Genomic DNA, 25,514 nt, shown 5'->3' with positions numbered 1-25,514 from the left:
TGTGGTAACTGAGACATGGACATACGCCTCCGTAAAAGAAACTACACTCCTGGAAATTGAAATAAGAACACCGTGAATTCATTGTCCCAGGAAGGGGAAACTTTATTGACACATTCCTGGGGTCAGATACATCACATGATCACACTGACAGAACCACAGGCACATAGACACAGGCAACAGAGCATGCACAATGTCGGCACTAGTACAGTGTATATCCACCTTTCGCAGCAACGCAGGCTGCTATTCTCCCATGGAGACGATCGTAGAGATGCTGGATGTAGTCCTGTGGAACGGCTTGCCATGCCATTTCCACCTGGCGCCTCAGTTGGACCAGCGTTCGTGCTGGACGTGCAGACCGCGTGAGACGACGCTTCATCCAGTCCCAAACACGCTCAATGGGGGACAGATCCGGAGATCTTGCTGGCCAGGGTAGTTGACTTACACCTTCTAGAGCACGTTGGGTGGCACGGGATACATGCGGACGTGCATTGTCCTGTTGGAACAGCAAGTTCGCTTGCCGGTCTAGGAATGGTAGAACGATGGGTTCGATGACGGTTTGGATGTACCGTGCACTATTCAGTGTCCCCTCGACGATCACCAGTGGTGTACGGCCAGTGTAGGAGATCGCTCCCCACACCATGATGCCGGGTGTTGGCCCTGTGTGCCTCGGTCGTACGCAGTCCTGATTGTGGCGCTCACCTGCACGGCGCCAAACACGCATACGACCATCATTGGCACCAAGGCAGAGGAGACTCTCATCGCTGAAGACGACACGTCTCCATTCGTCCCTCCATTCACGCCTGTCGCGACACCACTGGAGGCGGGCTGCACGATGTTGGGGCGTGAGCGGAAGACGGCCTAACGGTGTGTGGGACCGTAGCCCAGCTTCATGGAGACGGTTGTGAATGGTCCTCGCCGATACCCCAGGAGCAACAGTGTCCCTAATTTGCTGGGAAGTGGCGGTGCGGTCCCCTACGGCACTGCGTAGGATCCTACGGTCTTGGCGTGCATCCGTGCGTCGCTGCGGTCCGGTCCCAGGTCGACGGGCACGTGCACCTTCCGCCGACCACTGGCGACAACATCGATGTACTGTGGAGACCTCACGCCCCACGTGTTGAGCAATTCGGCGGTACGTCCACCCGGCCTCCCGCATGCCCACTATACGCCCTCGCTCAAAGTCCGTCAACTGCACATACGGTTCACGTCCACGCTGTCGCGGCATGCTACCAGTGTTAAAGACTGCGATGGAGCTCCGTATGCCACGGCAAACTGACTGACACTGACGGCGGCGGTGCACAAATGCTGCGCAGCTAGCGCCATTCGACGGCCAACACCGCGGTTCCTGGTGTGTCCGCTGTGCCGTGCGCGTGATCATTGCTTGTACAGCCCTCTCGCAGTGTCCGGAGCAAATATGGTGGGTCTGACACACCGGTGTCAATGTGTTCTTTTTTCCATTTCCAGGAGTGTAAATGCTTACCTCTTTGGAGCACGGTGGTATACATAGTATACCACCTTTTGAAAATTTTCTTGGCTCTTTGCACAGTGGTTTAACTGCACGACCACCACTCTAATATGCTCACCTAGTTCTCTACTTATCAGACAGATGGCACTCACTGCCTATAAGGAATCAGTTCCCGCCAAGAATTGCATAGATTACAACTGTGAAAGCTGCGTGCTGAGTTGTGCATGGTTTTTGCGTGTGAATAGTGGTTTATAACGAATTTCTTGTTGCGCCTGTGTTTTTTCCATATCTTGGACGTCACAGCTACGGTATGAACCCATGTATACATTCATATGCACAATCTTCCGTTATTTATATACAATTTATTTTGGTGGTATATTATTTGTACCACCGTGCATGTAGCAGTATTCTATTGCATTTCGTTTCCTAGTATAAAATTCGAAATCCTCCGCTACAAAGTTTAGTTTTTAATTGTGTTGTGACTTATTTTAGCTCTTTCTCCATTTTGTTTTGCTTACGTATTCTTTACTTGGATTCAGGCTGTTGTTTGAAAATGAAAATGTCAAGAAGAGGCTTACGAGATGAAGAAATCGAACGATTATTGTGTGAAATTCCATCAGACGAGGATTCCACTGTTGACACCACAGATGACGAATCTGATTATGAAGCAAGCATTGTTGCGGAGGCTATTGTGTCGTCTGAAGGCGAAGTTTCAGAGAGCGAGGAAGAAAGTGAGTCCACTCCGCCAAAACGCGCTGCTGACACAGCGCCAACTTGGGGACAACAATTCAATGCTACCTCAGGAATGCAGTTCGACAGTGAATCAGGACCAAGTGCTTTTATTAGGGACATTGATGATCCAGAACCTATCGATATATTCGAAAAAATATTTCCAAAAGAGCTAGTTGAGCTAATCGTTTTCCAAACAAATTTATATGCGACGCAATCTGGCAAGTCTTTCACTCCAACAACTGACAATGAAATACGAACTTTCCTGGGAATCAACATTTTGATGGGTATAAAGCGTATGCCAGCATACAGAGACTACTGGTCTAGTGCCCCAGAACTTCATGATCGTTATATTGCATCTCTGATGGCAGTAAATCGGTTTGGATGGTTACTGAGGAACATTCATCTGAATGATAACACATTGCATCCAGAAAAAGGACACCCAGGTTATGACAAACTGTACAAGCTGCGACCAGTGATCAAGATACTATCTGAATCTTTTTCCAAGTGTTACCAACCCAGCAAACACCTAGCAATTGATGAGTCAATGATCAAATTCAAAGGCCGCAACAGTATGAAACAATACATGAGAGATAAACCCATAAAGCGTGGTTACAAAGTGTGGATGCTGTGTGACAAGACCTCTTACAACTTGAAATTTGATATTTACACCGGAAAAGTAGGTGACACAGTGCAAACAGGCCTTGGGGAGCATGTAGTGCTGAGTTTGTCCTCTGAACTCGTAAATAAAGGCCATTATCTTTATTTCGACAACTATTTCAATAGCTATAACTTGTTGGCTGGTTTACAGCAGAGAAACATATATGCCTGTGGGACAGTTCAACCAACAAGGAAACATTTACCCAAATTAAAAACAGACAAAGAATTAAGCAGAGGTGAATTTGACTGGAGGGTCAGCAACTGTGGCATCCTCTACTTGAAGTGGAAAGATAAGAGAGCTGTTCATCTCCTTTCAAATTTTCACAGTCCTGAAGTTACTACAGTGACTCGCCGTGAAAGAGATGGTTCACGCATAGAGCTACCTTGTCCTCAAGCAGTGATGGATTACAATGCACACATGAACAATGTCGACAAGTTCGACCAACTGAAAAAATCATATGAAATAAGCCGGAGAAGTAAAAAGTGGTGGCACCGAATATTCTTTCACCTGCTTGATGTCAGTATCGTCAACAGCTATATAATTTGGAAGGAACTAGGCGATAGAGAAAAAATGACTGCCAAAGTCTTCAGGATGAGTATCCTGCAAAGCTTAGTAACCCAGAAAACACCATTGAGGCCATCTAGACTTCATGAGAGTCAAGTCCACGTAAAGAAAAACAAGCCATATGTTTCCTCACGCCAGCGTCTCGACAATTCATCCCACCAGCCAGAGCGTACTACCGCCAGACGTTGTGCGAAATGCAGTACAAAAAAGAAGCAAGTGCGCACTTTCTGGATGTGCGCTGAATGCAAAGTGCCTTTGTGCCTTAGCAAAACAAAAAGGTGCTTTCAAGATTTTCACAAAAAGGAATAAGAAACATATTTTATTTGTAAGGTTTGTAATTTGATTTTGTATTGTAAATGACCAATTGCCAGAAATAAAATTATTTTACATTAATTATACTAATTATTACTGCTTAGAGTAGAATTTAAAGGTGAGTTACAAGCACAAACCAAGATATCTCAAAAACTTTAGGTACGGCCCTAAGTGGCATGGTGGTATATTATATATACCACCATCTAAAACCAAAATCAATACAATAAAAAATTTTAATTCATGTTTTCCTTTATTAGCAACCCCACCAGACATAGAAAATGCATGTTTTATTAAAAAATTAATTAAACATAAAATCTGTGCATCAAAGAGTTACCGCATCAACCGATGTAAATAAAATCGCGTACATACAAAATAATTCAATGGTAGACAATGCAGATCACTTGTGAGCAATGATTTGCAAGTTTTTTCCCATAGCAAAGTCTCACTCACCCAGTTAAAACCACTAGTAGGTTTCCCAAATCTTGGCTAACTCGTCAGGAACTGACAGACAAGTAATGTTTCATACAGTAGGATCGCAGTGCTGATTTCTTTTTGCAGTCTCGTAGACAAACCACAAAGCCGAGTGAACAAGTCACACAGGAACAAGATTCATAATAGCATTCACATAGTAGTTTCTGTGTCTTATCCGTATTATCGAAAATATCTGCTTAAGGGTGTAGGACGTCAAACGGGCCGACTTGGAGCACGAGAGGCACCACAGGAGATTTTAATTTCCACTGTGTATACTTTCAACAATAAATTCATAAAACTTTGTCAACATTAAAAGGAAGGACTCAGGTTTCTCACTCACAGCAGTGGAAGTTCAAAAACATAACAAAATAATTTTTTTTTATGTGAAATTTCATCTTTTTTCACTTACTATTAACTGCATTTGGTGCTATAGGTACACTTTGCTTAATAAGTAAGACAGATTCTTCCATGAACTTTGCACACCATACAGACCATACTTACAGGTGTATGAAACTCTACAACTTATTTAATTCAAGATTTTAAACATGGCTGCAGCAGCAACTGTTAAAATTCTTCACAATAAAGAAGAACTTATTTAATTTATGAAGGAATGAAAGACCTGTTACATTTTAAACTTCATGTTTAGAAAAAAAAACTCAAATTTTATATTTACTTATCTCAATTTTTGCCACAGTTTTTAATATATTTGGAAAATTCTAGAGTTTTGCTTTAAGGAGTTCGTGTTCAATAAGTAGTGGAAAATTCATGGAATAATCTCTCTTACTTATGAAGGAAAATGTACCTATAGCAACAAATGCAGCCAATAGTAAGTGAAAAAATTATTAAATTTCACACGTAAAAAAAAAAATTGTTATGTTTTTGAATTTCCACTGCTATTAGTGTGAATCCTGAATCCTTCCTGGTTTTGCTGGCAAAGTTTCATGAATTTATTTGTAAACGCATAGACAGTGGAAATTAAAATGTCCTATGGTGCCTCTCCTGCTCCAAGTCGGCCGTTTTAAGTCCTACCCCACTCAAGTTTATTTGAATGGATTTCCAAAACACATTTCTTTGCAGTATATAAGTCTTATAATAAAGAGTACATAATCTTTAATTATTTAAACCGCTAACCTAACTAACAGCTTGTAGCCATATGAGAGTAGTGTTAGTTTTACATTAATCTTTCCTCGACCATTCTTCTTTTGTTAGTAGACTCCCTCAGCTGGATCAAGCTGGTGCGCCCCATGACCCTGACGGAAGGTAACACGAATCTCTGCATAACACAGTAGTCAACTCCATGTTCAAAACAGATAAATCCACGGCTATAAATACTGTAATTTATCCGAAATAATCCAAATATATTTTGAGGAGTGAAACGACGTTGAATGCGTCTCTTTTAGCACTGTGATACCAGCAACAGAAATCACTATAATTCAGTTTGAACAACTGAAGCTGATACCAGTTACCGCGAAATTAACATATGATAGGAAACTATATATCATTAAGAGAGAACTTTTTCTCACTTAATCTTCTTGACAACAGACCTACGATTTCGCTAACTTTTCAGGATATGTCTGAGGTGAATAGTTTAGCGAATTACTCTGTATTTCACCCTACATAGAACAACGAACTTTGAGTGTCAAACTAACAGGATAAAAATAGTAATTACAACAATATTAATAATAAACAAAAGCGTAAGAATTTACATCATTTACAAATCCTGATGATGACCACGAAAGGCACGATATACATCGCAGCAAGAAAAAAACTGGTATTCTCCTCGAATACATTTGGGAAAAAGATTGAGATCACAATTAGAAAAATTCTCCAAATGAATACGCGCGCGCGCGCGCGTGTGTGTGTGTGGGGAGAGGGGGGGGGGGAAGCGCGTGGGTGGGTGAGGATGGCTAGGTAGATGCCACTAATTCTGGATGGAAGCCCTTCCCTAATACCTGCAAATAAACATTACGTTTTGTCCAGTGACGAACGTATTGCTGATATTGATTTGACGTGTCATATTTCTGTTCCGATATTTTATAACAAGATTTGGATTGCGAACACACAGGTAGAAGAGTGGATTATGCAAGAGAGTAATGCAATTTACGTGTAGTATCCCCTCACATCACGTATTTTCGTAGCAAACGTTACATCAAGTTAGTGTGTGTTTTTTTTATTGTTTCTGCAAAATGAAGTTGCTTCTGTTTCTTTATACCCAAATTTTTATGTTTTGTACGTAAGTACGTCTTAAATTTTTATTTTATGCTTTCTCTACTGCATCATTTTTTTACGTTCTGTAATTTCATAAAAATATTATGGAATTTAATAGCCTACTATGCGGTGAAATCTCGTGTCTTCCTGACAGGACAACGATGTTTTGTATCTGAGTCTTTTTGAAACACTGTTTCATATGAACTGGAACGTAAGGCGACATCCGTGTTCAGGAGTCATATGGAGGTGGAGATCGCCGTTACTTACCTCTGTCAACGGTTTTACTGCACCGTGTTGCTGTATCTTGAGGCAGTAGACACCGTTCTCGAAGGTACCAATTCCATGCCAGGTGGAAATCTCAAACACCAGTCACTAAAAGATAAATTGTCGTGCTCCTTCTTTATTGTGTATGTATTTTACTCCGTTATTACATTCCGTATTAGATTTTTCTACAGTAAAGTATTAACAAAGCTTACAATACATAAATACTTTTGTCATTTAGCTCTGTCTTCTGTGAGTCTGCCTTGACCATCGTCTCTCATGGCGAGGTTCTGTGGTCCGCAGTGAATCTCCGAGATGGGGCGGCGTTTTCATAGAGTAACTATCCCTATGAGCAGGTGTCTCCATGCGCTGGAACCCAGGGGCCAATCTCCCCTGCCTTGCAGACACGTTGCATCCACCTTCACCCTCATGAAATGCACAAAATAAGCAAAATTTCCCGTACAATATTCGACTCAGAACAAACAATATCTAAAAATACCCCTCAGCGTACTGCTAGAGATTTCTGGCTTCGATTTATTCTACGTAAGGCGTTTGCCGGCAGATGCACCACAATTCCCACTTGGATCTATATTTGACGTAAGTGAATTAAGTTCTAGTGGAAGCAATGTACTTATACCCTCTAAGGGGAGTATTGTGCTGTGGGCTTTCATATGGCCAAGGGATATGATAACGTTTAAAGCAGTGATCACAGTTATCTGTAACTGAAGAAGGTCATCTGACTTAAAGTCCTCATCCGGCTGTCTTTTCTTAGCACTTATATGAGTTCCTTAAATCCCCTGACGCGAAGTTCAGAATGTTATTTTCCTAAACAAGCTACCTCTCCGACCGACAGTGCTCTTCATCTGTAACAACGCTGATGTAAATCTGAAACTGAAATGATAACATATTTCTTGTCATAACCTCAGCTCGGTTCCTAACCGTCCCTGAAGGGTAAAAGTGAATTTTCAGTGGAAAACTGCAAAGTATACTCTTAACGAAAGTGAAATGTCTGAGAGAAAGTTTTCTACCGTGTATTCATATGTATGTGGGCCATTTGTCGCATATTGTGTGAACGCTTCCTTCGATGTACTTATTTAGATACCTTTTCAAATAGTATTTCTGCTGCCCACGCCGCTGTCTTGAATAATCTGCTATAGAGCTCTCTTGTTGTAAATGAAAACTGTAGTAACGAGTAAAACATTACAGCTGGTAAAGAGTGGAATAGGAAACGAAATAATGAAATATATCTTCACATGTCAAAAAGTAAAGATCTTATTAGTATAAGAGAACATTAGACTATTTCATTTTTCTTTCTCAAAAAGTGGTAGTTGCTACACAAATAATAACCAGTAACTTGATGCAGTAGCTACTGTTTTAAGTAAATTACTTGTACAATAACGAGTGTCATTACTTCAGCCTTCTCCTACTCTTAACTGCTACTGTGCACCCCTAAATATTGCTTCCTGTTCCACGGACACGCAGTGGCTGCTGTACATTCCATAACACCTGCTAGCACGGTGTATGTCTTCATATTCCTGTGATATACGGTTTCTGTACCGACAGTAGATTTATAGACACTCGTGGAAGGCATAAAAATTCACAGAAACCTGATTACCAGCCGCTGGTAGATACCGAACGTGCCATTAAATCATAGTGAAACTTAATACATTTGCTACTCGTATATGATTCTGCTGTAACTTAAAGAATTTAAATAATAAAAAATAGATTTTAAAACTGTTATTATTACATTAAACGATGAAAAATCCAGGATGGAATGCAACAATATTATGAAAGGGATAGTTGCTACTCTCCATAAAACGCAGATGCTGAGTCGTTGAACTTAGCTGACCTCATTAGCCAGAGACTGTGGCCACGTGTGTATCAGTTGCTAACTTTCTGACAGTCTTTTTGTTGTGAATATCAGAAATTCAGCACCTCCGCTATATGATGAATAGCAACTATCCATTTCATAATATTGTTATTATTAAATGATGTAGTGGTGATCATACTTAAATACGAAAGTAACTTTCGCATGATTTGTCAGTGCCAAGTGACATAGTACGAAGTACACTACTGGCCAATAAAATTGCTACACCACGAAGATGAGGTGCGAAATTTAACCGACAGGAAGAAGATGCTGTGATATGCTAATGATTAGATTTTCAGAGAATTCACACAATGTTGGCGCCGGTGGCGACACCTACAACGTGCTGACATGAGGAAAATTTCCAACAGATTTCTCATACACAAACAGCAGTTGACCGGCTTTGCCGGGTGAAACGTTGTTGTGATGCCTCGTGTAAGGAGGAGAAATGCGTACCATCACGTTTCCGACATTGATACAGATCGGACTGTAGCCTATCGTGATTACGGTTTATCGTATCGCGACATTGCTGCTCGCATTAGTCGAGATCCAATGACTGTTAGCAGAATATGGAATCGGTGTGTTCAGGTGCGTAATACGGAACGCCGTGCTGGATCCAAACGGCCTCGTATCACTAGCAGTCGAGATGACTGGCATCTTATCCGCATGGCTGTAACGGATCGTGGAGCCACGTCTCGATCCCTGAGTCAACAGATGGGGACGTTTGCAAGACAACAACCACTTGCACGAACAGTTCGACGACGTTTGCAGCAGCATGGACTATCAGCTCGGAGACCATGGCTGTGGTAACCCTTGACAGACAAGAGCGCCTGCGATGGTGTACTCAACGACGAACCTGGGTGCACGAATGGCAAAACGTCAGGTTCTGTTTACAGCATCATGATGGTCGCATCCGTCTTTGGCGACATCGCGGTGAACGCACATTGGAGGCGTGTATTCGTCATCGCTATACTGGCGTATCACGCGGCGTGATGGTATGGTGTGCCATTGGTTACACGTCTCGGTCACCTCTTGTTCGCACTGATGGCACTTTGAACAGTCCACGTTACGATCCGCGACTCTACCCTTCATTTGATCCCTGCGAAAACCTACATTTCAGCAGGATGATGCACGATCGCATGTTGCAGGTCCTGTACGGGCCTTTCTGGATACATGAAATGTTCGACTGCTGCCCTCGCCAGCACACTCTCCGGATCTCTCACCAACTGAAAACGTCTGGTCAATGGTGGCCGAGCAACTGGCCGTCAGTATACGCCAGTCACTACTCTTGATGAACAGTGATATCGGGTCGAAGCTGCATGGCAGCTGTACTTGTACCCGCCATCCAAGCTCTGTTTTAGTCAACGACCAGGTGTATCAAGGCCGTTATTACGGCCAGAGGTCGTCGTTGTGGGTACTGATTTCTCAGGATCTATGCATCTATACTGCGTGAAAATGTAATCACATGACAGTTCTAGTATAATATATTTGTCAATGAATACCAATTTATCATCTGCATTTCTTTTTCGTGTAGCAATTTTAATGGCTAGTAGTGTAACTTGGATCTTACACAGAAAGAACTACTGCAGTGTAATACAGGACGTAACTGAAAGAAATACGCAGTGACACATAAGAAATAACAGTTTTATTCAAAGAAAATAATGACACTGAAGACACAGCGATTTATGACACTATTTTGTAGTGTGTGTGTGTGTGTGTGTGTGTGTGTGTGTGTGTGTGTGTGTGTGTGTGTGTGATCACCACCGATGGCGATGCATGTTCTCCAGCCGGTTCCCATGCTGGCCGCCAGGTTCGTAAGGAATTTCGTGGTAGAGTGCTCCATTCCTCCACCAGTGCGGTTGGTAAATGGTGGATGACCGTTGATCCCCGTACCCCAACGCACCCCACTGTGTGATTCGGGGGAACGGGTGGTCTAGTCCACTCACCGTATATCCTCTCGTTCCAAGAGTTACTTCAACTACGCTGTTCGATTCGGGCGCGCATTCTCATCCATGAAAATTAAGTCAGGGCTGAATGTACTCCTCAAGAGACGCACATAGCGAAGGAGTACAGTGGCATAATAGGACTGAGCGGTGAACCTCCCTTGTTGACACATTTTCCGGTCATAACGTGCATGGAACATTACGCATCCGCATGTCATAACACATCGACAGCAAAAAGCATCACGTTCTACAACGTTCCATGGTGCATTACCTGTTCCCATGTCTCGCTATATGAAGGAACACAACGCGTTGTATTTCATTGCAGTGTTTTGAACAGATTTCTTAATCAATATTTTCTTATATGCTGAAGTCCAAAAATTTAGCAACAAACGGAAGTTTTGCAATGTTGCGTTTATTCTGCCACAAAGAAGTGTAAACAGGTGATGGTAAAGTAGAAACAATGTAAAGAAAACAAAAGTAAACAACTACATCATGCATACGGGCAGACAAAAATGTTCTTCGTTTTTCTCACTTAACTGATTTGCACACACATTCTAGCAACTGGTTAATGCGCTCGGTACGCGGTGTGACCACCTCTGGCAGCAATATAGGCGCGGCTACGACGAGGCATGCTGTGAATGATGTCATCAGTCTCATATCGAGGCAATAACGCCCATCCCTCCTGCAGAGCTGATCGCAAGTCTTGGAGAGTGGTTACTGGATGCTGACGTGATGCAATCCGTCTCCCTAGTGCATCCCACACGTGCCCTATGGAATTCAAATCCGGAGAGCGAGCAGGCCACATCATACGTGAAATATCTTCCAAAAAACATCAATCACCTGTGCTCTATGGGGTCGAGCATTATCGTCGAGCATTATCGTCCATCAATACGACGTCTGGGCCCACAGCACAACGCAACAACCCCACATGCGGTCCCAAGATCTCGTCACGATATCTGACAGCAGTTACACCTTGCCGATTCACCGACAAACACTGTCTCGTTTGATAGGTGCCCTGACGTCATCGTTGGCGTGTTGCCCGTTGACCAGAATGCCATCTTCCGTGCAGATCACGATCGTACAGACACCTGTTGACAGTTTGTATGATTATATCGTGAACGTGGCACAAGATTGTGAAACAGCAGTTTTTTTGCATTAATGTTGGACACCAGTGTATTAGCACAAAACCATCTTTCTCCGGAGTTTTCACTTACATTGCTTCAGAATTCGCAAGGTGATTCAGGAGTGACCTGCGAGACAATCTCTATGCACACGAATTATCAATGTCGGTAATTTGTTCATATTTTCCATGTTGTTGCCACAGAGAGTCCTTGAGCTTATTTAACCTTACTAGAAAGGCTATCAAACAACGGCCTCCAAAATTTTTGTTTATTACCTATACTCGTCAAGACCCTTTGTACTTTTAAAGTCAGAACGTGGCGGGACTGAGCATCACTTCAGTGCTCCTAATGAATGACTCTAGTAGTCGCCTTACCATGTTCTGCTGTGACCAGGACAAGAAAAGAAGTGTTCAAATGTGTGTCAGTTGTCGATTCCTAAGGGACCAGATTGCTGAGGCCATCGGTTCCTACACATACACACTACTTAAACTAACTTTATGCTAAGAACGACACACACACCCATGCCGGAGGGAGGACTCGAACCTCCGGCGGGAGGGGCCGCGCAATCCGTGACATAGCGCCTCAAACCGCGCAGGCACTCCGTCCGGACAGGACAAAAACTTATGGAGGAAACTAACAGGTGTCTTGAAGAGATTCACGCTTTTGATACGTTCTGACACAACCAGGATAAAAAGGTAGGAACCGTTGTAGTCAGTAAACAGAAGTAAACTAAGCGTTTTTGGAAAATGTTAGTTATTTTGGATCATGAATGGTAAATTACGTTTTAAAGTCGCGTATTCCTCCAAAAATATTACATTCATTGAAATAATGACGTATATTTAAAATGAATGTCATCGTGAGTAACCTTTCTTAAAAGTCTAAATCAGTACTTTTTGTGTATCATCTGGAATAATAACCGATTGGCTGCTCTTTTAAATAATTGATATAACAACCGGTTTAGTAGCCTAGAGGTCACATCATTAGGTTAGATCTATTAAATTAGAAAAATTGTTCGCTACAGTTGTGGTAAAATTATAGTTACTGGCAACACTGAGAGGTAGAGAAAATTTCTTGCATATTAAATCAGAACATTAAACTTGAAACATGGACGATACCGAACAGTTCTCGTCTATCAATAAATGGCGCAATCAGAGAATCATCAGGTAAGCAGAAAGTATGGGTGGGAACGAAGTTTTTCGCGATAGCACTTATATGTAAAGCATTCTCGGTATTCATGGCACGTCAGTTCTCGAGCATTTGACGATTACCTCCATCGTCATCGTCAGGAGCAACTGACTATTGCTCCTGACGATGACGATGGAGGTAATCGTCGAAGGCTCAAGTTTTTATCCAGAACTGACGCGGCAAGAATACCGATAATGTTTTACGTTGAAAATATGGGTTCACGCAGGGTCCCTCAAACGCGTTCTAGGGTGTATAGTTACTATACGTTGTTTACGGTTGCTCAAGCGGAAAAATACGAAAAGACTTAGTATAGATTAAGTGAATATTTTAGAGACTCTGACACACTAAGCCGAAATATTCGGAAGAGGGAACAGTTGAACATGGAAAGGCGGCGCGTATGTGGACACTGGTCACGTTTCTGCCCAACCTGATAAGGCCTATGACCAGTGGAGTTTGCGCAGATGAACGACCGAGCCGACGGGCAATGCTTCCAAAGAGAACAACGGCCAGCGCAGATCGCACATTAGTGGTCAGTGCTCCAGGAACTGTAAGCATACTGAACTCACGTGAGTAACGTATCTGGCGATGCGCAGGAGGACGACAGGACAATGGCCTACCGCGCCAGTATAGATGAAAAACAATGGAAATCCGGCATGTGTGTCGACGTTGGTCACGTTTCTGCCCAACGTTAGAAGCATAGATCAACGTCCGAAGAGTCAATCGCTGCCTGAGGAACTTCGCGACATTGGCAAAAACACTGAATAATACCTCTGACAAATGGGCATGAGGTGGTCCTTTGAGGAAGTCCTTCGAGAGGAGAAAGGAGACACGAAGAAACGTCGCCTGGAGGGAGGGACCGATGGTTAGTCAGCAGACGTCATAGTTCGCTACAACGACTTAGCTGCTCCGCTGTTAGACAGAAGGAGATGTCGGTACCGGGCAGAAGATGCCATACCAGATGTTACACAGAAAGAAGTTCGTGTGGTATTGGCTGGTGAGGACGAAGGGACTGCGGCCTCACCAAATGGGTCACCTGTGAACCTAGAGGTTGATGAACTCCGCTAGAGGAGGCCAAACCTGAGAGTCGCTGGTTCGATTAGGAATGGAGCACTCCACGCCACGCCTTAGCCGCTTCTTAATAACGCAACGAGCGAATTCGCAAGGAGAAGGCCGCGCCGCCGCCACAGTGAGTCACGGTTACTGTACTGAACGGAAGAATGCGCCGCCGGCGCGCCGCTGCAACATGAGCCATCGTCATATCAGAAGTCACTGGAATCTGCACACTACGACTCCTCCGCTCCACAGCTGCGAGGAACTGAGCGAGTTAAAACACATTCTTTGTTTCAAGGGTCTTCTGTCACAATAAATGTCTGCTGTGGAACCACCAATGGTTCACTCACACCTCGCCTGCTCAGCCAAGGAAGAGTCCACCCCACCGCAACGAAGTGTCCCTTGCTTCCCTCCATCCCTGACAAAATAATGACCTTCGCTCCCCACTGTCACCGAAGTTCAGAATCTATTGTCACTATACCCTAACCCGCTATAGCGTCAAAAAAAGAAAAAAAAATAATTATCAGAGGTGTTTTCGTCGCGACTTTCTGTTTCCTCCGAATGTATCATTTAAGTGATTCCTTATTGACGATTTCCGCTTGGGACTCTTTTTCCGCATTGTCTGTATTACGACGTCAGAAGCGAATTAAATGAATTCCAGATGAGATTAAATACTGTTGTTGTCATTATGCGACATTGTAAGGGTATACTCGGATACTTGTGAGTTACAGTGTAAGTTTACAATTACCCAATATGGATTCAACGTTATATTGAACAATTTGTTGTTGTTGTGGTCTTGAGTCCAAAGACTGGTTTGGAGCAGCTTTCCATACTGCTCTGTCCTGTGCACGCCTCTTGATTATAAACTGCCCCGCTTCACAAACACACCCACACACACACTTTCGTCCAGAACTGAATTTAATTCTTGGCTAGGAATGTGTCCTAAAACCGATCCCCTCTTTTAGCAGTTATTCCACAATTTTTTTCCACCTTTCGTTCAGTACTACCTCTTTGGTTACCCAGTCTATCAATCAAATCATCAACATTCTTCCGCAGCACCACATATCAAGAGCTATTCTCTTCTTGTCTGACGTGCATATCATCCACGTTTTACTTCCGCACAAGGCTACGCTCAAAACAATTACCTCCAAAAAAAAAAAAAAAAAAAAAAAAAAAAAAATTCCTTACCTCAAAATTTTAGTTGATGTTAACAAATTTCTTTTCTTCAGAATCGTTTATTTTCCTGTTGTCAGACTGAATTTGATGTCCTTTCTACTTTGGCAATCATCTGCTTTTTTGCTGCCCAAATAGTAAAACTCTTCTAGTCCTTTTAGTATGTCATTTCCCCGATCTAATTCCCCCAGTAACGCCTAATTTTATTCTACTACATTCCGTTATTCTTGTTTCGCTTTTGTTCATCTTTATCTTGTGTCCCCCTACCTACAATTACAATGCCATCAGCAAACACCAAAATTTTTATTTCTGCTCCCTGAACTTGAATTCCTTTAGAAAATTGCTTTACTACTAACTCAGTGTACAAACTGAGTAACATTGGTGGTAGGATGCAACCCTGTGTCACTCCAATCTCCACCACAGCTTACCTTTTTGCCCTACGACCCCTCACAACTGCTTTCTGTACAAGTTAAAAATGTTCCTCTCGTGCCTGTCGGTACTATCAACGGATGGGGTTTCACGATGCATGGCATACACCTAAACATGACTGGGAATGAAAGACTGGTGCAGCTGATACATGAAAGTATAAGGGGTGGGTCTCGGGCCACACATGGTCAAATACCTTTGTCATAGGTGGGAAAAGTAGGTCTTTTTTTAGGATAAATCCTGACAACAGGTTTCCCTGCATAAAGAGTATCTCCAGCACTTTAAAAAATACTGAAACAATCACTCACAAGGCAGATTTTTAACACCTCAAATATTACATACACCAGATGTCACAAAGGAAAACAAACAATAGGAAAGAGTAACAAGGGGCATTTTACAGACTTAACAATCGTCCATCAAAACATGCAACCAAAAAAAAAATTAAATACAACTATTTGAAGTTGAGCTGCAACCTTTGAACTGCACAGTAGGGGGTTGGGTTGTTTGGGGAAGGAGACCAGACAGCGAGGTCATCGGTCTCATCGGATTAGGGAAGGATGGGGAAGGAAGTCGGCCGTGCCCTTTCAAAGGAACCATCCCGGCATTTGCCTGGAGCGATTTAGGGAAATCACGGAAAACCTAAAACAGGATGGCCAGACGCGGGATTGAACCGTCGTCCTCCCGAATGCGAGTCCAGTGTCTAACCACTGCGCCACCTCGCTCGGTAACTGCACAGTAGTTTGTATTACTGAGCACTGGTGTAGAGACACAGAAATAAAACATGTAGTATTATCACTGTATGAAAAGGCAAACTCTTAATGCAGAACTACTTCAAGGGGTGGAGAATCATGCATTTACATCAGAAAAGGAACACAGTTCAAATCAAGACATGACCTCAGTAAAATAACTGAAGACAAACACTTTGAAATATCAGCTATTGAATTAACAGGGCTTGATATTACCAAGAAATTGATCAATTTGTGTGTGTATAGACCCCCAGTGATAGTGTGGACACATTTTTTAATAAGTTAACAGAAGTTCTAGTTACAGTCTCAAATACGAAGGTCAACATAATTCTGCATGTGGACATTAACATCAACGCTAATATCATAAATGAATCCAGCAGCACCTACATAGAAATCCTTCATAGTTTTGGTATGTCCCTATTGGTCAACAGTGCAACAAGAGTCACTACAACGACTTCATCAGTAACTGACCACGTGGCCACAAATATGGACAGGGAAGAATGTGGTGTAGCTTTAAAAGATCTCGGACTATCAGACCATCTCTGTCAAATAACAACAGTAAAACCAGGCACTCAACCATTACCTAAACTATAAGCCTACAAACGACATCTTACAGAAATCTAAATAAAAGATTTTTCAAAAGAACTAGAAAAACAAAGCTGGGATGAAGTCTATAAGGAAACCAATGTGAACATGAAAGTCTCTAAATTCTCGACATTGTTTAAATTGAACATTGAAAAGTCATTTCCAAAAGTATGCGTGTCTGTATCAACATCTCACAAATGCAGATGGATAACAAACCTGAGTTCCATGAAAAAGATTTGCAATGATCCAGAATTCTTAAATTTCTATCATAGATACAAATGATCTATGGGAAGGTGCTGATTCCTGCAAAAAGTCATTTAATGTTATAAAAAAGGAAACGGGGGGAGGCAACCAAACGTAGAATAACATACTGCTAATGGTGAAGGATAAGGTAATAAATGATCCACAACATGTAGGAAACCATGTAAACGAGCATTTTTCAAGTATTGCAGAGAAGTTACTGCAAACGTTCCCGCAAACCTATATAAAACCTGTAAATAACGTTGCCTTAAATACAATGATGTTACTTCCAACCACAGGGAATGAAGTCAATAAAACTGTTCAAAAACTAAAAAATAAAGACTCAGTAGGTTTAGATGACGTACCAATATGTGTACTGAAACAATGCATAGAGATTATACAAGGCCCCTTAACAAATATAATAAATGAATCCTTCACATCAGGGACATTTCCAGAGCAGTTAAAAGAGGCGAGAATTGTACCTTTGCTTAAGAAAGGTAACGCAGAAGACACAGAAAATTACTGGCCCATTTTCCTACTGCACAATTGCCAAAAATAATAGAGGCAATTATGAAAGACCGATTTATGAATTACCTGAATAAATACAATCTTTTAAGCGAATCACAGTTTGGTTTCCGAAGTGGCATATATACGGAGTCAGCCATAGTAGAATTCACAAAAGTTCTACTTGATGCTTTCGATAAAGATGAGTGTGTCACAGGCATATTTTTGGATCTTACTAAGGCATTTGATACAGTCGACCACAAGATTCTAATAAATAAATTACAAGCATTAGGAATAAGAGGGGTAGCTAATGACTGGCTTCGATCATACCTAACAGAGAGGGTACGAAGAGTAGAGATAACACATACTCCAAATAGATCCAAACATTTAGTAAATCATCTATCAGAACCAAAATACATTAATGAAGGGGTTCCACATGGTAGCATATTAGGACCAATACTGTTCCTGATATACATCAATGACTCTCCCAGTAGTGTTATTCATGGAGAAAAAACTCTTTTCGCTGATAATAGAAATGTTATAGTCACTGAGAAAACAAGAGAACTCCTTGCCAAGAAAGGAAATTAAACTCTCAAGGAAGTTTATAATTAGTCAACAAGCAATAAACTGACATTGAACATAAAGAAAACTAATGCCATGAATCTCAATTTGAAGAGGAAAAATGACAAAGTTAAATTAAATGTAGTTGGCACCTCTATAGACCATGTAACAAATGTAAAATTTCTAGGAATAAACATTGATTCTCAGTTGAAGCGGTGTGAACACACAAAGGTAGTTGCAAACAGAATGTCATCAGCATGTTATGACCTTAGACTCCTATCACGAATGTGTAACATGCAGTGTCTTTTAGTTACATGTTACTCATATGTACACCAATTCTTAACTATGGCATTCCCTTTTGGGGAACAAATGCAAAAAATATGAACACAATTTTCAAACTGCATAAAAGAGCCCTAATAATAATAACCAAAAATGCCAGTCGAGCTCATTGTAAAGTTCGGTTCAAAAGACTGGTGATTTTAACTGCTCCATGGGAATACATTTCCCAGTCAGTTGTACAAATCAAAAACAACATTCCTAATTACTGCACAAACAGCTCTGTTCATGAGCATAGATAGACTCAACTAACATTTACCAAGAAAAAATAAACATAAAACTCAAAACGACATTTTCTCCCAAGGAATAAATCTGTACAATAATTTACCAAAAGAGATTAAAGAAATTGCAAAAATACACTTATTTAAAAAAGCAGCTGAAAAATACCTGTTACGCAATACATTTTATACATTGAAGGATTACTTAGCTAAAACAGAGTACGGTTTGATAAAAAAAATGTTATACAAATAAATAATAATAATGATTATAAGATATCCAACATTTCACATAACTCCTTCACTTTATGATTTTTTTCCCTTCTTTTTTTCTTTCTAGAAATACTTACCCCCAAACTGTGCATAGCACAATCCTAACACCTCTTCCTCTTTTTGTGCTCAACATCTCACTCGTTATGGAGGGATGCTGACTCAGTTTTTCAGGATATAAAATGGGAAGTTGTGGTACAGAAAATGACCCAGAGGTCACCAGTGTGTGTGTAGTGAGTGAAGTGTTATGAAAGAATGTGTGTATAGTGTGTGCAGTGGCTGATACTGAGATACGAGTGAACAGTGTGGCATTACATTATTTAATAAGTTATTTGTAAAAAAAGATTTGTATACCAGGAGTAAATCTAATGATTGTCTTTAACTAGAAGTCTGTAAATATATGTATAAACGAATTAGCTTATTTTAAATTGATCTAAATTTGTAAATACTCTGGCATGTCCTATGTCCTTGTAAGAAGAGATCTACGGATGAATAAAGCTACTACTACTACTGGTACTTTCGTCTCGGTAATTTACTACTGCTACAATCATAATCTGAAAGAGTGTATTCCAGTCAAGACCGTCGAAAGCTTTTTCTATTTCTAAAACTGCATTTCTCTAACAGATTCTCTATGATATATCGTAGGATCGGTACTGCTTCGTGTGTTCCTATATTTCTTCTGAAGTGAAACTGATCTCCCCCCAAGCTGGATTCTAAAAATTTTTTCCCATTGTTCCGCAATTATTTCGTGTCAGCACTTCGCAACCATGATTTTCTAAACTGATTATTCGGTGATTTCTACGCCATTCAGCACCTGCTTTCTTTTCAACTGGAATTATTACATTATTCATACCGAAAATAAAGAAAAGTAATTGCATCGATAACAGTTTGTGGAGACAGTGACACACACGAGTTAAAAGTAGATAGCTTAACAAACATAAATTTTTAGAAATAAATATTATTAACCGGTAGGAGTTTATGAATACACAAAAATAATAATTTCAAATACCGTTTTTTGCCTGCAGAGCTCTGTCAGCAGTGTGTAACAGTGCGTGCCCTTTAGATACATGTTGTTCATATGTAGCCTACATTCAATTTTTAGCCATGGAATTCTTTTGTGGGGAACAAATGTAGGAAATATAAATTGGCTTCACTTTTTCTGGGAGGGCGCCATAGCCGCAATAAATTTAAGGAATGACGTCGTTTCCCGCTGACTTTTGTTTTAATCCCCTGACCGCGAGCGACTCGCACGTGTGCGTTCAGCTCTTTTGCGTATGATTCCACAGGGAACACAGTTATCTCGTGGGGTATAATTTCTGGGCTGCTTGGACGTCGGAAGTCGCCGTTTCTCCGTCGAATCCTTTTCTGTTGCTCTGGAACATCCGAAGTCGCTATTCCCTCGTCGAATTTTTTCCTGTTGTTCTGGAACATAGTGATTCGCATTTCGCATGTTCTCAACTCTCGTCCGCACACTTAAATATACACCTCATCGTGCCAGTAAATTTGTAACCATTTTCGCGAAATTGTGTACTATGTAACTTTGCTTCAGCATGACAATGACATTTACGATCGTTTGTTGAGCATCCAAACACGGATAGGCCCATCATGATGTTGTAGACAAAACCAGGTCTTCTCTGTTGAGACGTCGCCGTGTAACACCTGTGATCCGGCTTGTCATTTGGCCCACCACTGTAGGGGCGCTTCTCTCTAGTCCTGCATCATAGGAAGCCGCAACAGTGATTACGCTTTTTGCAGTCTGTGGCGGTACAAACTGTCAGAAAATTTAACAGGAAGTTTCTCCTCCGTTAATAAGTTGAACACGATTTTCGCGTTTCCCGCAGTATATACGTTAAACGTCACTAAAATCACTTCCAGATTCCGTTTTTTTCGTAAGATTTCTTTAATACAATCCTTACAACTATTCTAACTATCAGGCGAAATTGGCCCCCGATTTCATACAGAAAAATTGGAAGGTCGTCCGTACGTCAATAGCTAGTTTCGAGCTTGTGATTCACAAGTCCATAATGCACTGTCCAGTTACGTTAATGTGACCACCGTCTATGTTCGACGACAACGTACAATGATCACTCACAGACGGCAGGTAGCATCTGTAGCAAAGGAGGATATATAAAGCCTGTCGGAGGGGAGAAGGGGTGGATGCGGAAAACAGTGCATTCGTGGTCTGTCGCATCGCGGAAACGATCGATTTATCTAATGTCCAAAAGGGCATAATCTTTGGCTTTAGAGTCAAGGGTGCAAGCATTTCCGAAACGGCTAGGTTTGTAAATTGTCCTGATAGCGCCGCAGTTAAGCATATCGTGCATGGCAGAATGGCGCCGTCCAAAACCATCTCCGAGTCAACTGTGGTTCACCACGGACCATAGTTGACACAGGTGAACGACGGCTGCGGAGGTGTATACTGGCTAATAGAGTTCAACTTTTTAACAAATGACTGCCTAGATGAACCAAGAGGCTACCAACAGTGTCTACTCAATGACGGTACCGCGAACGTTGCTACGTATAGGCCTCTGCAGAAAGCACCTGGTTAATGCACCCATCCTGTTCATCGGCGATGAAGGTAGTTAGTATTCGCACGACAGGTACCGGACGTCCACTCAGTGGCGACAGGTGACGTTTTCAGATTAATCGTACTTTATGCTCCATCAGGCAGACGGCCGTTGTCGTGTACAGTGTGAAACGTCTGAAAGCAAACAACCTGCAACAATCGTCGAAGGCTCCAGGCCAGAGGAGGGAGGGTTATGGTTTGGGGAATGTTTTCGTGGCATTCCCTGGGTGTTCTCGTCATTCTGGAAGCCACAATGGATCAACAGAGGTCTGGATGCATCTATCCTTGGGTACAATATCCATCCCCACATGGCCGGCCGAGGTGGCCGAGCCGTTCTAGGCACTACAGTCTGGAACCGCGCGACCGCTACGGTCACAGGTTCGAATCCTGCGTCGGGCATGGATGTGTGTGATGCCCTTAGTTTAGTTAGGTCTAAGTAGTTCTGAGTTCTCATGGACTGATGACCTGAGAAGTTTAAGTCCCATAGTACTCAGGGCCACTTGAACCATCCCCATATGCAGTTTGTTTTTCCTCAGCAATGTGGCATTCACCAGCAGGACAATGCGGTTGTCACAAAGCTCGTAGTGTATGTGTGTGGTTCTAAGGGCACTAGGATGAGTTAACAGCAACTTTGGGGCGCCAAATCCGCGAATTTAAAGCCTATCGAGAAGCTATGGGACCACGTTTATCGTGCTGTTGGTGCCTTGTATCCTCGACTGAGAAACAACGGAGCTCGCTAAGCCTGTAAAGTCGGCGTGACTCCACATCCATGTTGGTACCTTCCAGAAACTCACTGACCCTCTTTCTGCGTGTCTCGCAGTGGTCGGTGCCGCGAAAGGTGGCTGCTCGTAGTTCGACGGGTGGTCACATTAATGTGACTCGACAGTTTATGTGGAAACATTATTCCCGTAAGCCGTAACACGCAAAAGTCACATGCTCAACAAAAGTCACATGCACGATGTGCTCGTTAACGTATGTAGTTACATATACCGCTTTTGACTACCAAGATCTAGTTTTTGTTGATAAAGGGTACTAAGGAGTAATAGTCAAATCTTAATCTGGATATAATCCGTGCATAATTTTATTTGACTACAGAATCTATATTTTTAGGCCATAACTGAGAATAAAACACGCATATATTCAGAAAGAGTTTTCACTCTACAGTGAAGTGTACACTGGTCTGAGACTTCAGTGAAGATTAAAACGAAGCAGACCGGAACTCGAATTTCAGACACCTAGCTTTTGGGGTCATCTGCACCGTCGACCCATCCAAGCACGGAAATAGAAATCTGAAGATAGGTCCTGAGTCGGTCCTGAGTCTTAGTTTGTGGTTCAGTCGGTAAGGCACTTTCTCTTTAAAGAAAAGGGCCCCTCATTCGAGTCTAGTGCACATGTTTAATCCGACAATTAGTTTCACCAAACATACAGTTTGAAATCAAAATTCCTAGCACTGTCTTCCAAATAAAATAAACCAACATATAGTTTGGAGCCAGTATAACCGGAAACTAGGAGACTGAAGTCACGTGTAACTTTAATATTACATATAAAAGTTCAGTTTTACTTCAAATTTCGCTTTCAGTACCTAGTGCATGTTTCACACATGAGAGCAGCAACGTCCAAACAATTTTTTTTTGCCTTTTTTGCACATGAACCACTCACTTCTATCTTTTGAACGAGAGCAAGTGACACGACAGCCTTCATAGTTTTAGACGCTTTGCTTCTCACTGTAATGGAGTACTGAGAAGCTGATTTATTACAGTTCGAAGTTTTCTGGGAAGAGGGCAGGTGACTTCCACACGTCCCTCGTGATTATTTTTCACGAAATCAGTAGCAGCGGTGTTAAAAAAAAAAAAAAAAAAAAAAAAAAAAAAAAAAAAAAAAAAAAAAAAAAGACTGGCATGTTTTTGCATTTTGAAAGCCGTCTGTGTCAGCCACATTACGCAGGTAAATGATTATAAGATGTAATAATTAGTACATGGCTAGATACGGTTCTGTAAGTCACGTAAAATTTGTACATATTAATATACAGCTTGATAACAGTTATTCTGTAACGTAATACAAACTGTATTCCAGAACAATACTGTGAGCTAAAACAGTACTGTAACATAATACAAACTAGCAATCATACCACACGTGACAACATTATTATTTGATGTAATGTACGAAGAAAACCTATAAATAAGTTTAGAAAACATTGTTCCTGGAGCGCACCTATAAATAAGTTTAGGAAACATTGTTCCTGGAGAGCAGCGATCTGGTGCTATCCTTTGGGTAAAAACAACAGTCTAGATCGCAATAACATTTTTTTATTATGTTGGCGATCGTGGTATCACGTGGAAAACCTAGCAGCCGCCAGGACCTGCCTTGGGGGACCCAAAAATTTGAGGATGGCTTTAACATATGCCGAAGCCGGTCATAATATACAAATATTATTGTGATCTCGACTACTGTTTTTAGCCAAAAAACTATACAACTACACAAGCCTGTATTACAAGTACATGCACATACGACTTTGAGATAGATTCTCAGGAACATATATGAAATAGCACGAACATAATGTACAGAACACTTTTCCGTGATATATACAAGAATTAGAATTCTTTGTGACTAAATATTATTTTCAGACAAATAAGACTTAGATTAGATCGTGACTGGAGGTTATTTCATACCCCACTAAGTCCTATAAACGAACTAACATTGAGTTAAATATTAGCTGTTTTCTTTCCTTTGTTGCTGATATGAACTAATATACACATTACACTTACTGACATTAAAGCAGTAGGAAGTAGAATGGATAAACACGGACAGCACGAACGAGTGAGGGCAGGGCATGGAGTTCATGTGGAAAGTACTAGCAAGGGTAACACTACTCAACAATGCCGAACTTGGTAGTCCCCTTCCCTAGCTGGTATAGATTTAGGGGCAACTGTATCTATTCTTTCCTACCTTCCATTTTTCAGTATTCTCAAAAGTTGAAGACACATTTATAAATTCCTACTTTTATGTAATTTTGTTATAAATGAGTATTTACGCTGCAGAAATAGAAAAAGTATACAGAAAAATGCAGACAAGAGAACGTGTAGCATGACCTCCACGTGGCGCTGCATGGGAGGGATACAGTGTCCACTACCTGAACTACGTAATGCAGTCTCACTGCACAGTCGGGGCAGTGAGTGACGTCCAAGAGGACTGTGTGGAACACTATGACCGGTATTAACTTACCAGAGGGTGGACTCAAGTGGATAAAATGAAGCTCTGAAAAAAATCCATAGCTTTGTAGGTTCTTGTCGTAGATGTGGGGAAATGTCCGTTTAATCTTAACTTTCAAAGACGGCTCATTGTGTGACCTGACAGGAGAGAATTTGTCCCGCTTTATTCAAATATGCGTCTTACGACTCAACAGTCAGACCAGGTCGCGGACTGTGTACTGTTTCACTGAACTCATATTCAAAGCTTTGTTCGGTAAACTGGTGTGGGGGCGTTGTTAGCTTCCACCCGATTGGGCAAATAGTTCGCCGCTGTGAGTCACTCTCTGGGAGGTTGCATCAGTGAGCACGGTGTCTGCAATTTTTTGAAGGTAGTTGGTAACAGTAAGTCGGTATCTGACGTTGTAGTCAGTAACACGTGCTGCATCGATGTGTATTTAAGACAACAGATTTTTTTTGTTGCGAATCCGGTTAGTAGTATCTGTTTCGTAATGTAGTCTGTGCAGTAATTAAATTCAATTATCAAAGGACATGTAAGTTTTTTGTATGGGCACCTGCAGCTTATTCTATGCACAGTTACTTTTTTAATTTTTGGGGTAAAAGTTTCTAAAGAATTGTAGAGTACAAATGTAGCTGCTAATCCTCGTGTATTGTCGAATTAAGGTACAACCATTTTAGAGATAATAAATCACATCTACAGGTTCAGATTGGCTGAATTACATGAAGCCATTAAATCAATACGATCTCCGGCTTTCTGTAAGCAGAGATATGCAAAATAGTTTAACAAAAGTATTCTAATTCAAAATGCCAGTATTTGATTACTTTTTAAAATCTGAAATTAAAAAACGACACGCC

The 25,514-nt window shown here is 41.5% G+C and overlaps 1 protein-coding gene across 1 annotated transcript in view; it reads left to right on the top strand.

The window, feature by feature from the left end:
* The first annotated feature begins 2,021 nt into the window (after nt 1-2,021).
* Nucleotides 2,022-25,514, top strand: part of LOC124616406 (piggyBac transposable element-derived protein 4-like) — a 43,271-nt gene continuing 19,778 nt past the window's right edge. Inside the window, exon 1 of the mRNA XM_047144710.1 lies at nt 2,022-2,870. Coding sequence (XP_047000666.1) covers nt 2,022-2,870 — 849 coding nt within the window. The remainder of the gene's footprint in view (nt 2,871-25,514) is intronic.

This window comes from Schistocerca americana, chromosome 5 (assembly GCF_021461395.2).
Source record: "Schistocerca americana isolate TAMUIC-IGC-003095 chromosome 5, iqSchAmer2.1, whole genome shotgun sequence".
Taxonomy (NCBI): domain Eukaryota; kingdom Metazoa; phylum Arthropoda; class Insecta; order Orthoptera; family Acrididae; genus Schistocerca; species Schistocerca americana.
This window is presented reverse-complemented; position numbering and strand designations above follow the sequence as displayed.